Genomic DNA, 12,590 nt, shown 5'->3' with positions numbered 1-12,590 from the left:
GTTCCCAGCAACCACATGATGATGGAATCTGACGCCCTCTTCTGGAGTCTGAAGACAGCTACAATGTATTTCTTTATTATATGTAAGTACATTGTAACTGTCTTCAGACCTGCCAGAAGAGGGCATCAGATCTCTTTAAGGATGGTTGTGAGCCACCATGTTACCTTTGCATTGCCTAGAGTACATTTTAGATGGATCATTCAGTAAGAGAGTAAACTCCGACACAGAGTGCTACCTACTAGAGTGCTGCTTATAAGTTCATCCTATTTGTGATTCAAGAAGGTCACAGTCAAAGGGACTTCTTTTTAGGATTTTACTCACTGATGGATTCCAGGGGACCTGGGAGCAAAACGATGGTTCTGTAAGAGGCCGTTAAGCAATTATGAGTAACAACCATGGGGATTCAGATGTTTTGTAGTGGTCGCAGGTTCCTTCTTGGACTCTTGAGGCAAAAGGAGGGGCTAGGGAGATGGCTCAGCATGTACAGTCCTTGTGCCACCATGACGACCCTGTGTTCTGATCCCTAGCATACACTGAAAAAAAAAAAATCTGGGTTTGATTGTGCACCTATAATCCCGTGGCTGGGAAGCAGAGACAGGAGGACCCGGGGGGCTCACTAGTGGGCCAGCCTAGCCCATCAGTGGATACCATTTTCAGTTGGGACCTAGTATTGAGAGAACATTCTTCCTGAGGGTGTGGGACTAAGCACTTAGTGCACTAAGCACTCTCCTCATGATGCCCCAATTACAAAGCAAAGCTCAGCTCTATCAGAGTTCACCCTGGGGAGCCACCGAGCTCATTAAGCTTTCATAGAGATTATGGGTAACTTTAAGGCAGGTACCCTGGAAGGTCTGTACCCAGCCTAGGTGGTGACTGCCCGTTTGCTATTCAGGTGGAGCTCCCGTCTAGTGTTCCCTGGGCTGTAGACTGTAGACTGCTCCTCCCCAGGACTCCAAGGCCTCATGGAATTTGGGCACAAAGGGTTGAGTTCTCAGGTGAGGATCCTGTGACCCTGCTTCTTGCCTACGTGTCAATATGTCCAGCTGTGCTGACCTTTTACAAGCAGGAGTGACAATGGTGGCTGTTTGATTTAGAGGGTTGTGCTGGATGACGCCCAGTCTCAAAAAATTAGGCGTAGAGTGATGGAGGAATCAATCCAAAGTCCACCTCTGCCTTCACACGTAGGTGTACAGACATAAACACGTAGGCACAAATATGAAGGAGAAAGCACTTTATGAGTTATGTAGATAGAATATTGTTTGCGATCATTAAAGCTTGCTTTATGGAAATCCCAACTGTAGCATTTCTTCAATGGCAGTGAGTGGAAAACTGGGCCCCTTGACATCAAGTGTTCACATTCCAACACGGTAGTGAGCCACTATTGAGTCCTTGTTGCTGAGGCTTTTCTTTCTGGTGCTGGGGATTGGACCCAGGACCTTGTGCATGCCAGGCCAGTGCTCTCCTACTGAGCTGCAGCCTTACCCCTAAGCCTATTTCCATGTTGTAGGCCAGTGTCAGAAGAGGGCGTTAGTGGGTTAGAGTTAGCTGCTGGACTGGATGGGTGTTGGGTCAGACAACAAAGATTGCTGAAATGCCACAGGGAAGGAATGCAAAGCATGTAATCACTGGGGTCATTTAGCCCAACGTAAGGAAAAAGTGAAGACCTAAGACCTCAACCAGCCTTTACTGGTATAGCTGCTGTTGTGTATTGTGGAAGGGAAGATGGATCTTTGCTTGGTATCTGCTCTACAAAGGTAGTACTGTTAGCAGAGTGATTTTCACATTCCACTTAAGTGTACATGTATGTGCATACAACTATAGGTGTTTCTGCTCCAGAATCTAAGGCAGGTAAAGAGGTGTTTTGCAGGAACTTGGGGGAGGACATTTGCTGTCTCTGGTTGACCCTAGTTTTTGGATCTACATAGTCTAGTTCACCTGTGGAGTCACAGCGCCCCCCTGTGGTCATCCCCAGTCTTACAACCCTATTGTTCATAGTTGAACATAAGGCAGCCCTGAAACCAAGACCTGCTTTGAATCTTGTTAAGGAATGTGAGTGTCTTCCAGACATTAGGGACAGGTGAGGTAAGAGACAGCTCAAGAGAACGAGAAATCAGAACAGAGTGAAAAAGGACCTTACAGTTTCAGTTTGAAGCTCTTATGAGTTTCATAATGACATTTTGGCCTGCCCAACATATATATCGCCACTTATGTGACAATAGACCTACAGTATTCTCTTAAAGACGCCAATGGTTTCTTGGGTTGTGTAGCACATTCTCCAGTGTTTGCTCAACGACAAAAACATTACTGAATATATGTTTCTCAGAACATATCCTTGTCTTTAAGCAATATATAATTGTACAGAACAGTGACCTTACAGTAGGCAGAAGTGAAACCAAGATCAGAAGAAAGGTTAGAGTGGAAACAGCACCATTGAAAGGTAAGTCAGGAGTAACCTGAAAAGAGGAACGGATTCTGACCCGAGGCTCAGGTTCAGCAAGGATATATGGTGCCCAGAGCAATTTAACTCTCCCTCATGATGTTGAATTCATAGAAAATATAGGGTATACTCTGATAGGACCAGGTAGAGTCACTACGAAATCAAAACCAGAAACCAAAACTAAAACCAAACCAAACCAAAACCAACCAATCAACCAACCAAACAAAAAAATTACCAAAAAAAAAAAAAAAACCCAACCCAAATCAAACAAAACCCCAAGCCATCTTTTATATAGGCTGGGAATTTGTAAGCATCCCTCCCCACAGATTGCATTTGAGGCATAATCTATTTTTGCTTCCTCTTTGCTAGTGCAATGGGCATCTCCTCAGGTTGCCGAGGGTGTCTCTGCTCCCACCCCAGCTCTCTAAGCTTTAGCATTGTTCTTTTTTTTTATTATTACGTATTTTCCTCAATTACATTTCCAATGCTATCCCAAAAGTCCCCCATACCCCCCCCCACTTCCCTACCCACCCATTCCCATTCTTTTGGCCCTGGCATTCCCCTGTATTGGGGCATATAAAGTTTGCAAGTCCAATGGGCCTCTCTTTCCAGTGATGGCCGACTAGGCCATCTTTCGATACATATGCAGCTAGAGACAAGAGCTCCGGGGTTCTGGTTAGTACATCATGTTGTTCCAACTATAGGGATGCAGATCCCTTTAGCTCCTTGGGTACTTTCTCTAGCTTCTCCATTGGGAGCCCTGTGATACATCCAATAGCTGACTGTGAGCATCCACTCCTGTGTTTGCTAGGCCCCGGCATCGTCTCACAAGAGACAGCTATATCTGGGTCCTTTCAGCAAAATCTTGCTAGTGTATGCAATGGTGTCAGCGTTTGGAAGCTGATTATGGGATGGATCCCTGGATATGGCAGCATAGTTCTTTATATCCAAAAACTGTTGTGAGGGAGGCAAGACACTCCACAGCTTCTTCAGGGAAGGACCGAGAGGCACAGGTTACCCCAGCAGAGTGAGTCTGGGGCTTTAACTCAACCCTCTCTTTGGTCCTGGGGATCAAACTCAGTTCTTCCTCACAGTAAGCAAGGAGCCGTCAAATGCTGATCTTTGCCTGAAGACCTCTTCTGTCTGCTCCAGTAAAGTCTCTGAACTCTAGTTTCTCTTGCATTCCTCACAAACTGTTTTCCTGTAACTGCAACATAGAAACCAAACCACACCACATCAGTCCCTCAGCCTTAAAGCAGAGGCAGGAAAGGTCCAGAAGGGTTACTTCAGACAACGCTGCGGACTGGCCTCAGTTGGCCCCCCTCAATCCGCGGGAGAAATCAGGGTCCTGGTACAGGTGGACAGGGAATCGGTGAAAAAGAGACAAACAGACCCAAGGGAGTGTTGTATCTGAATGTAATTTGTCAAAGTGAGCATCAGTCTTACACATTACAGACAACAAAGGAGTTAAGTGATCCATTAAGGCCATCCAGGGTGCATTGAAGTTATCTGATGCAAAATGACTTTTACAACAAAGCAGAGGAATGCATACTAAAAGCTAACAGGAACCAACTGGGATAAAACCAGTGTTAACAACTGGGATCAAAAACAGCCCCACTGCCGGGCTGGTGGCACACGCCTTTAATCCCAGCACTCATGAGGCAGAGACAGGCAGATTTATGAATTCAAGACCAGTCTGGTCTAAAAAGTGAGCTCCCGGACAGCCAGGGCTATACAGAGAAACCCTGTCTCAAAAAACCAAAACCAAAAACAAACAAACAAACAAAAAAACCAAAACCAAAAAAACAAAAAAATCAGCCCCACCTAAGGTCAGCTTTATCTTAGAAGCCAGGGGCAAGGGCTTCATGCCCTTGCTACAGTTCCAAGTCTAGTCTATTGTATAGTCCACCTTCCCCCTATGCCCTAGGAAATTCCTGTGTATGGAGTGACTCTGCTACTGTTTTAAGTATACTATGTAGACTAGCTCTGAGATTATTAGCTCTATTCTAGTGAACTGTAATGCCTGGTTACTTTCACTGTCTCTTACAATACTAGAAGTAATTCTAAATGTTACTGAATAGGTAAGATTCTCACTGAATTCCAAGCCCAGGGTCGGCTCAAGCACTGCCTAGGACATTGGAACACTGGTGGAGGCTATTCTAACTTAGCTATATGTCAAAATCAATCCTTAGAGGCTCTTATAATAAAACAATATTGAGGGAAAGCACACAGATCCGTTCACCGACTAAAGCAAGGACAGATTTGGGGCATTCGTTTTACAGGATGCCACGGTTCCAGGAGACTAAGTTTCCGTGAACTTTTTGCCTCAGGACTGTGTCCAGGATTTTGGGCCTGTCACAAGAGTCACTACTGGAGTGGGTGTGGCAAGACAACAGCTTATTGGTAGCTGAAATAGGAAGCTGGCTTCTTGAAGGTTGGTTGGAAGCCTAATTCTTCTTCTTCTTCTTCTTCTTCTTCTTCTTCTTCTTCTTCTTCTTCTTCTTCTTCTTCTTCTTCTTCTTCTTCTTCTTCTTCTTCTTCTTCTTCTTCTTCTTCTTCTTCTTCTTCTCTTCCTCCTCCTCCTCCTCCTCCTTTTTTCCAAGACAGGGTTTCTCTGTATAGCCCTGGATGTCCTGGAACTCACTTTGTAGATCAGGCTGGCCTCGAACTCAGAAATCTGCCTGCCTCTGTCTCCCAAGTGCTGGGATTAAAGCATGTGCCACCACTACCCTGTGGGAAGCCTAATTCTTGATTTTCTTCTTAAGCATATATTCTGGTATGACCTTGGTAGGGACAGAATGACTGGTTCCTGCTGCTGGGGCAGGGCCAGCAGGCATGGGCCTGGGCCTCCAAGGGTGTTGATGGCTGCTGTGGGTGTAAGGCTTGTTTATATAATAGTGTACATATTTTCACGTTCATCCGAGGAATGATCTCCCTGTGAATGTTAAAGAGTCCATGAAAATCAGAGACAGCATGCGTCCAGGAGGCAAAGGTGTGGCTGTCTCAGCAAAATGGTAAGCACTGGGACCTTCAGGACAGCCCTTAAGGCTGTGGAAAAGAGCTTTAAAAATATGAGTTTGAAAATATATAATTTCTCAGCTATGCAAAAATATAAGGATGCAATGGGGCTTCACAGATCCAAAGGAACAGAGAGGCAGCTACACTATGAGCCAGCTTTTCAGGAAGACACAAAGACAGGCAGATACAAATGCAAGCTGATTCTTGAGTTCAAGCTCAGCCTGGGACAGCGAATTTAGGTCATGGTAGGAATGGTGATTCCAGGCTGGGGTCCCAGCTAGCTACTGTATTGTCTGTGCTTGTGCTTGCTGTCTCTTCCTAAGAATCAAGGGGATAAGCCAGGCAGTGGTGGCGCATGCCTTTAATCCCAGCACTTGGGAGGCAGAGGCAGGCAGATTTCTGAGTTCGAAGCCAGATTGCTCTACAGAGTGAGTTCCAGGACAACCAGGGCCACACAGAGAAACCCTGTCTTGAAAAACAAATAGACAGACATACAGACAGACAAAGAGTCAAGGGGCTAAGGTCATGGAATGCTGAATCATGGGATGGTCAAAAGGGAACCTGGAATAAATAACTGGATTGATGTGTACATAAAAAACTGGCTTTTGGTCTGCATCAGATAAGGAAGCAGAAAGTTATAGCAGTTCTTTTTAAAGAAATTTTCTCTAGTGAGCTGTCTGGAGATCTCTGGAGAGCGAACACAGCTCTTCAAGGATTTTTTTTTTTTTTTTTAAAAACAGGATTTCTGAAATCCCAAGAATTACTTAGAGAGGTGACATAATTCTTTTAGAATATTTTCTAGCAGCTATCCAGAAAAGGCTGTCTGAATGGCAAACACAGCTCTTTTAGATTTTTCTCTGGCTTTCTGATCTTGATCGGAAAACCCAAGAATTACTTTTAGACTTTTCCTAACAGGATTTCTGACTTGGTTGGAAGATCCAAGCATTTCTTATAGTAGCTTTTCTGACTTTGGTCAAAAAAACCCCATGAGTTACCCAGAGAGCTTTTAGAATTTTTAATAGCAGAGGGGACTGTATTAAGCAGAAAGAACATAGGCCCCCAACTTGGACCAACAAATTGACTTCAAGTGGTTTGTTTTAGTCGCTCCCAGACACCCCTTCTCTCAGAACCCCTCTCCAAGCTGAGGCTGGTCCTTGACAATATACAAAATATTTGAGGGAGTGGCCGTGAGAGGTGTCAGGCATAAACTACAGTTCCTGGAAATCTGTTCACACACAGCATTCTGTGAGGCTGATTGACTGATTAGAACTTAAGTGACTGTGAAGAAGTTGGAATGTTGCAGGTCTGGTGCTTAATTACAGTTTACCTTAGGCTATCTTTAGCCCCCTCCCCCAAATAGCCCGTCCAGTTACTCATCTTGACATCTTTCTGACTATCAGGTAAAATCTTGTGGGATGATTTAATAGACCATTAGCGCTCACTAACCCTGAATGTCAACTGGGTTAAGAATGTCATCAGACAGCACCTGAGGCCTTTGAAGTTTTGATTTATGACTCTGTCCCGTTCCTATTGAAACACACTGATCCCTGGTCTGGTTTTGCACACCTCTAATCCCAGCACTTGGAAGGCACAGGCAGGTGGATCTCTATGAGTTTAAGCTCAGCCCAGTCTACACAGTGAGTTCCAGGATAGCCAAGGCTACATATAGAGTCTCTTGAGTCAAAACAAAAGCCAAAACAAACCATCAGCCAGCCCAACCAATCCAAAAGCAGCAACAAACTTCACGCAGATGTCAGCATGGTGGAACATGGAATGTGGGGTAACCTCAATCTTTTTCTGGGCCACAGCCACTCCTATGTGGCCCCAGAGAAAACTCCCTCTGTATTTTACGCCATCACAGGAAGACGTGAAAATTGCCACACACACACACACACACACACACACACACACACACACACTCCTAATAATTGCACTAGCCTGGATCACCTCTCCTTTTTTTGTTTTTAAGACTCATTGTTTTTCCTAGTCATCTTCCATTACAGTCTTCCTATGGCCATCACGCAGAGGTGCAGCCATCCCACTCCTTTCCCATCATGGCTCTTATGCTGCTTCTGTTCCCAGGGTTGCTTTTCTCTGTGCCTTCTGAGAGCACCTAGTCCTTCTTCTGCTCCAGACACTCTTTGCCTGGTGTTCTCCAGGTGGACCCACCCTCTAGCTTTATGTCTGTTCTTGATTCAATATTCCCCAAACTAAACACATGTCTGGTCCTGGTTGGTAAGAATTTGGGGAAAAGGCAGGGAATAGATATGGGGAGGGAAAGAAAGTATTGGCAGCTTTTGGAGAGGAGGCCAAAGGGGAATCCAGAATTTGTGGGATGGCACAAAGCGTTCAGGACTCATCAGAGGGTTGAGATAACAGACTCTACCTCCCCTGTCTCCAATGCTGATGGCACCCGCGATCCAGAGACATGGAGAGAGCCATAGCAGGCTAGGGCACTTCCCGTCGGGTTCCTCTCTTAGGCACATTCCTGTGATAGGTATAGTTCTCAAGCTTTCATACAACATATCCTGCCAGAGTTCTGGCAAGATCATTTTAAGGTAAACATGGCAGGGAATAGATGACATGCAGGACAGATCTGTGTCCCTGGAGGTTGACCAGTCTATAGAGCACTACATTTTTTTTTTTTTTTCCTGAGACAGGGTTTCTCTGTGTATCCCTGACTGTCCTGGAACTCACTCTGTAGACCAGGCTGGCCTTGAATTCAGAAATCCTCCTGCCTCTGCCTCCCAAGTGCTGAGATCAAAGGCGTGTGCCACCATGCCCAGACAGCATTACATTTCTATCCTCAGGCTTCTGTTTGGTTTTACTTAATAAGACATTATTAGCAAATCAGAGCAGGAAAAATAAGATTATTCTAGCACCTTCCTGGTTGGGTCTCTGTAGATCAAGGACACCACTCTCGGGGCTGGTCCTTTCTAGTTTCTACTAACAGCATGCTTATTACTCAGCTCAGGGCATTGCATGCTTCTTGCTTTGTCTAAACCCTGCCCACACACATCTTACTGAATATCCTCCCATTCAGTTTCCTCAATTATGCCCTACACTCTCTGCTCTAATCTGGGATTCTAACACATATGGACGTTTGGGAGAGAAAGCACAAGGAGGAAGAGACTATACGGAGCTTTTTATACAGCGATAGGAGGCCCCACTGGCTGAGAGATCAAGTTCTTTAACTTTTCTGGATGCAGGTTTTCTTAGGTTACTATGGGGATAATGTCACTGCTGGAGTTGTGCCAGGGAGGCAGTCTGTGTACAAACAGCAGCACAGCACCTGTCACATCACAGGTGTTCCCTGCCCGTGCCATTGGCACACACCAGGTTCTCCTGAGCACCTTACTCTGTGCAACTCATGCTGAGCACACAACAACGGGACTGTATTTCACAGAAAATATCCCCCCCCTTCTCCCTCCCATCATTGTCTACTCATTTGCTTTTTCCTTGATCCCTGGTTGTGTGGAGACTGGATTTAGCTTTCTTAGTTTTTCAGGAGGGGAACACAGAGGAAAGAAGATTGAGACATGAATGACTTCAGGAGAGTTTTTTCATGCTAAGGCTATTTGGGCTATCACATTGAAAAATCACAAGAAAGGGCAAACTGGTGAGGGCAAACCAACTGCAGAGCCCAGTTTATCCTTCCCTAACTCTTCACTAAGTGTGAGATCCTCCAGCCAGGTGAGGGCCGAGGAGTCTGTCAGGGGTAACTGCCTTCTGCACTATCTTTAGTAGCAGTTGGTCAGGGAGACAGAAGGAAAGTCACTAGGTGGTCACACCTCAGATAATCACACTAGGTATTTATCTGGCGCCGGTCCCCTTCTGCAAACACCGGTTTTTAATCCTTTAGCCTGTGGCAGCCAGAACGAGAGAAGCTCAGAGGATAGCAGTAGTATCCCAGAGGGAGGCTACACAAGACTCAGTGTGAAAATAGGAACTTGGTGGGGCTGACAACAGGAACTGAGAGTGGGGTAAGGTAATTAGCGAAGGAAAAATATTTATCTCCTGGTTTCTGTTTCTAAACATCCATCTTCCTCTAAATGCTGGTCTGTTTCTCAGCTATCATGGGTAAGGGAATAAGGGGTTGTTGATGTTTATAGCAGTCTATGATTTTGGGGGGTGGGAATGGCCTATAGCCACTAAAATGACTACTGGTCCCAATTCCACCCCACCCACTTTTCCTCTATCAGAGGCAGAATTGCAACGAGGTTGAAGGGAACAGGTAAAATGGGACTTTTATTACACATAATAACAAATCTGGAGTGATGGTCTTGATACCAATTTTCCAGTTAAATAGGCATGCAAACAAAACATTCTTCCTAAGTCCTGAGCAAGGACGGGATCTCACGTGTATGAAATCTGAGTCAGTCCGTGTCTAGTAAGTGTTTAGTCTCACTGAAAATAATGTCTGAGGACTAAAGTTATTGAGGGAGTGTCCTTAGAAGAAGTTATCCTAGGTAGGTCTATTAGAGCAGTGAGGAATATCTCAGGCCCATAAAGCAATAAGGGCCATGAAGGCAAACCCAGCAGCCACACAGCCATACTTGGCCAGAGGGGCCTCAGGACAAGCCAGCTCCCGGGGCAAAATTTCTAGGAAGGTGACATATAAAAATGTGCCAGCTGCTATGCCCTCTAATACAGCTTGGGCTAATCCCTGTGTTTGTCCTGAGGCTCCTCCAGCCACGGTCAGCCCTAGGGCTAGGCCCACAGGAGACATGAGAGCTAGTGACAGTATGCAGAACGTGGCCCATCGTGGTCCAGTGCTGATCTTCCCCAGCCTCAGGCCCACACTGAACACCACAAGCCCCTTATGAGCCAGCACAGCGACACAGAGCTGTATGGTGGCTGCCACTGTGGCCTGTAGTCCCACAGCCAGGCCTTCGAACACGGAATGAAAGGACAGAGAGAGCAGAAGGACCAGGGCGCGCAGGGGACCCCGTGAGGGTGAGGGTACCGCTGGATGCTTGTGGAATCCAAAGGCATGAGTCCCTCCCCATTCCTCCTCCTGTACTGTCGATCCTCCAGCAGCCCCGTGACAGCACTGCAATGCCAGCGACTCCAAAAGGAAGACAAAGAAAAAGCCCAGGGAGATGACGAGCTCTCCATAGGGATACTCCACCTAGGAACACAGAGAGGGACCATAAGCCAGGAAGGGAAGGAGACATAGAGTGGACCCGGGACCACATGGTACAAGGACCAAAAGGGGCGGAGCCCGAGAGGAGACGCGTGGAGGAGAGAGACCCAGAGGGGCTGAGGGACAAACGCCGCTTGGATTAGAAATAAAGGAAAATAATGTGACCTCTGTCAGAGGGTCCAGGGTAGGAAGGATGGAGTGATGCAAGAGCTGTTTCTGAGGGCCCACAAAGATTAGTTAGGCACTATCTTTCTTGACATTATTTGAAGTGAGAGTAGAGAGTCCTGGTATTCCTCACATATCAAAAGGGGCACGAAAAGTCCCAGGTTCTCCTCGCTCTCCAGACAGGGGCTAATGGTAGATACTTACGTAACTAGAAGCAGCATCACGAGAAGAATTTCCCTTACTTCCTGTACTATTCTAGGAAGGCAGAAACAGAAATTAGACTGAGTCTGAGGCAGCTCTAGTTCTTGTCCTGCCCTTTCAGCCAACATGCTTTCCTCAGATGCTCACCCCCCCTCCACCCCCCCCCCCTCCCCGCACGCTTCTACTCAACAGGTGCTGTCCCACCGGTGCGGTGCGCTGCACTCAGAGCTTTCCCGATGGCCCTGCCACTGGATTTCTTGGCTACCCACCTGTACCACGAATTTCTGAATTTCTGACTCAATTCCCTCCAGGGCTTCAGCAGTCATATGCATCAACCCTGCTCCCAAGAAGACACCTGCAGAGGTGCAGCCCAGGAGGCTGAGGACCCTGTGGTGATGACCTAATAAAAAAAGCAGAGGTTACTCTCCAGTTAGCAGTGAGGTAAGTGGGAATGAATGAAGAGCAACAGACGGCACTCAACATCTGTGGGGTGGGGTGGGAGAGAGCAGAGCCAGATGCTAGGAAAGGTCTGAGATAAGGCGGTATGAGGGACAGAGTCAGAGTCGGGGCTGTACCTGTAGCTGCATCCATCTGGAACCATTTCACGTAGATGGGAGTAAGGCCACAGCCCAGTGTAAGAACCAGAAGAGCAAGCAGGCAGCCAATTTTTACTCCTAGTAGTACCTCCATTTTTGGGGTGTAGGGTAAGCAGAGACCTCAGAAAGGCAAAAGCAGTCAGGAGCAGTTGAACTGGTCAAAGTGGAGTATTCCCTCTCGTGAATTTCAGGACTGCTGATAACCTTCTTGTCCCTGGACTGTCTGGGTTTACACAGCCCTCACCTGCATAGCTGACGAGGGCTCAGCCCCAGTCACCAACCCTCCCACTATCTGGAGGCTCCTCCCCTGCCTCACACCTTCCTGAGCTTCCAAACCAGAAACTCCAGACTCCCTGCCAGGTCCAGCTCAGAGAAGTTTTCTCTTCAATGCTGTGACTAATCCAAGCTCTCTGAGGACTCTTAGTTCATGTCTGGGGTTGATCTAACCTCAAGTGGAACAACCTACGGTAGTTACGTCCCAGCTAATTTATGTGTGAGGCAATTTGGTCCTGCCACAGTCAGGACATTTAATATAAGCCTTCCACACGCTCTACCTACACTCTACCCTATCCTAAGTCTTACAGGTTGCTGCGCTGATACTTGAACTGAACCCTTTCAGAGAGGATTTGGGGCCACCTGAGGGTAAAGGGGGTGGAGTTGCTACTCTTCTGTGTGAATTAGCAAGTGATGAGAGTCCCCTTTCCTCTAATTCCAGAAAAATAGCTCCAGGCATGGAAATTCCCTGGGAGTGCTTTCTCTCTGTTTCTGTCTGTCTGTCTGTCTGTCTCTCTCTCTCTCTCGTGTGTGTGTGTGTGTGTGTGTGTGTGTGTGTGTGTGTTATTCCTAGTGTTACAACATGTATACTGTCACTTTTTTTTTCTTTTTGATGCAGGGTCTCACTGTATAGCCCTGGCCAGCCTGGAACTATGTAGATCAGGCTAGTCTTGATAAACTCAAGAGACTTACCTGCCTCTGCTTCTCGAGAGCCTTGGTACACTATGCCCCACCTGTCACTCCTGTTTCTGTG

The 12,590-nt window shown here is 46.6% G+C and overlaps 1 protein-coding gene and 1 pseudogene across 1 annotated transcript; one reads left to right on the top strand and one right to left on the bottom strand.

Annotated features, from left to right (window-relative positions):
• The first annotated feature begins 6,286 nt into the window (after positions 1-6,286).
• Positions 6,287-6,343, top strand: LOC147001836 (U7 small nuclear RNA; annotated as a pseudogene).
• Positions 6,344-9,520: 3,177 nt separating this feature from the next.
• Slc39a2 (solute carrier family 39 member 2) lies at positions 9,521-12,198 on the bottom strand. Its single transcript, XM_021182586.2, has 4 exons — positions 11,543-12,198; positions 11,237-11,367; positions 10,971-11,021; positions 9,521-10,586 (listed from the first exon to the last, which is right to left on the bottom strand). Exons 1-4 carry the CDS (start codon positions 11,655-11,657, stop codon positions 9,954-9,956), a joined length of 930 nt encoding a protein of 309 aa, XP_021038245.1. The 5' UTR covers positions 11,658-12,198; the 3' UTR covers positions 9,521-9,953.
• Positions 12,199-12,590: the final 392 nt, after the last annotated feature.

Source organism: Mus caroli, unplaced genomic scaffold, assembly GCF_978045245.1.
Source record: "Mus caroli unplaced genomic scaffold, Mus_caroli_1 scaffold_12, whole genome shotgun sequence".
Taxonomy (NCBI): Eukaryota; Metazoa; Chordata; class Mammalia; order Rodentia; family Muridae; genus Mus; species Mus caroli.
This window is presented reverse-complemented; position numbering and strand designations above follow the sequence as displayed.

Bases quoted from the DNA above. Each gene is read 5' to 3' on its own strand.
- Slc39a2 (XM_021182586.2), bottom strand. From the start codon at position 11,657: ATGGAGGTACTACTAGGAGTAAAAATTGGCTGCCTGCTTGCTCTTCTG. The intron at 11,368-11,542 runs GTACAGCCCCGA...TTTTTTTATTAG, and splicing joins CCAGATGGATGCAGCTACAG to GTCATCACCACAGGGTCCTC. The intron at 11,022-11,236 runs GTGGGTAGCCAA...CTGCCTTCCTAG, and splicing joins TTCAGAAATTCGTGGTACAG to AATAGTACAGGAAGTAAGGG.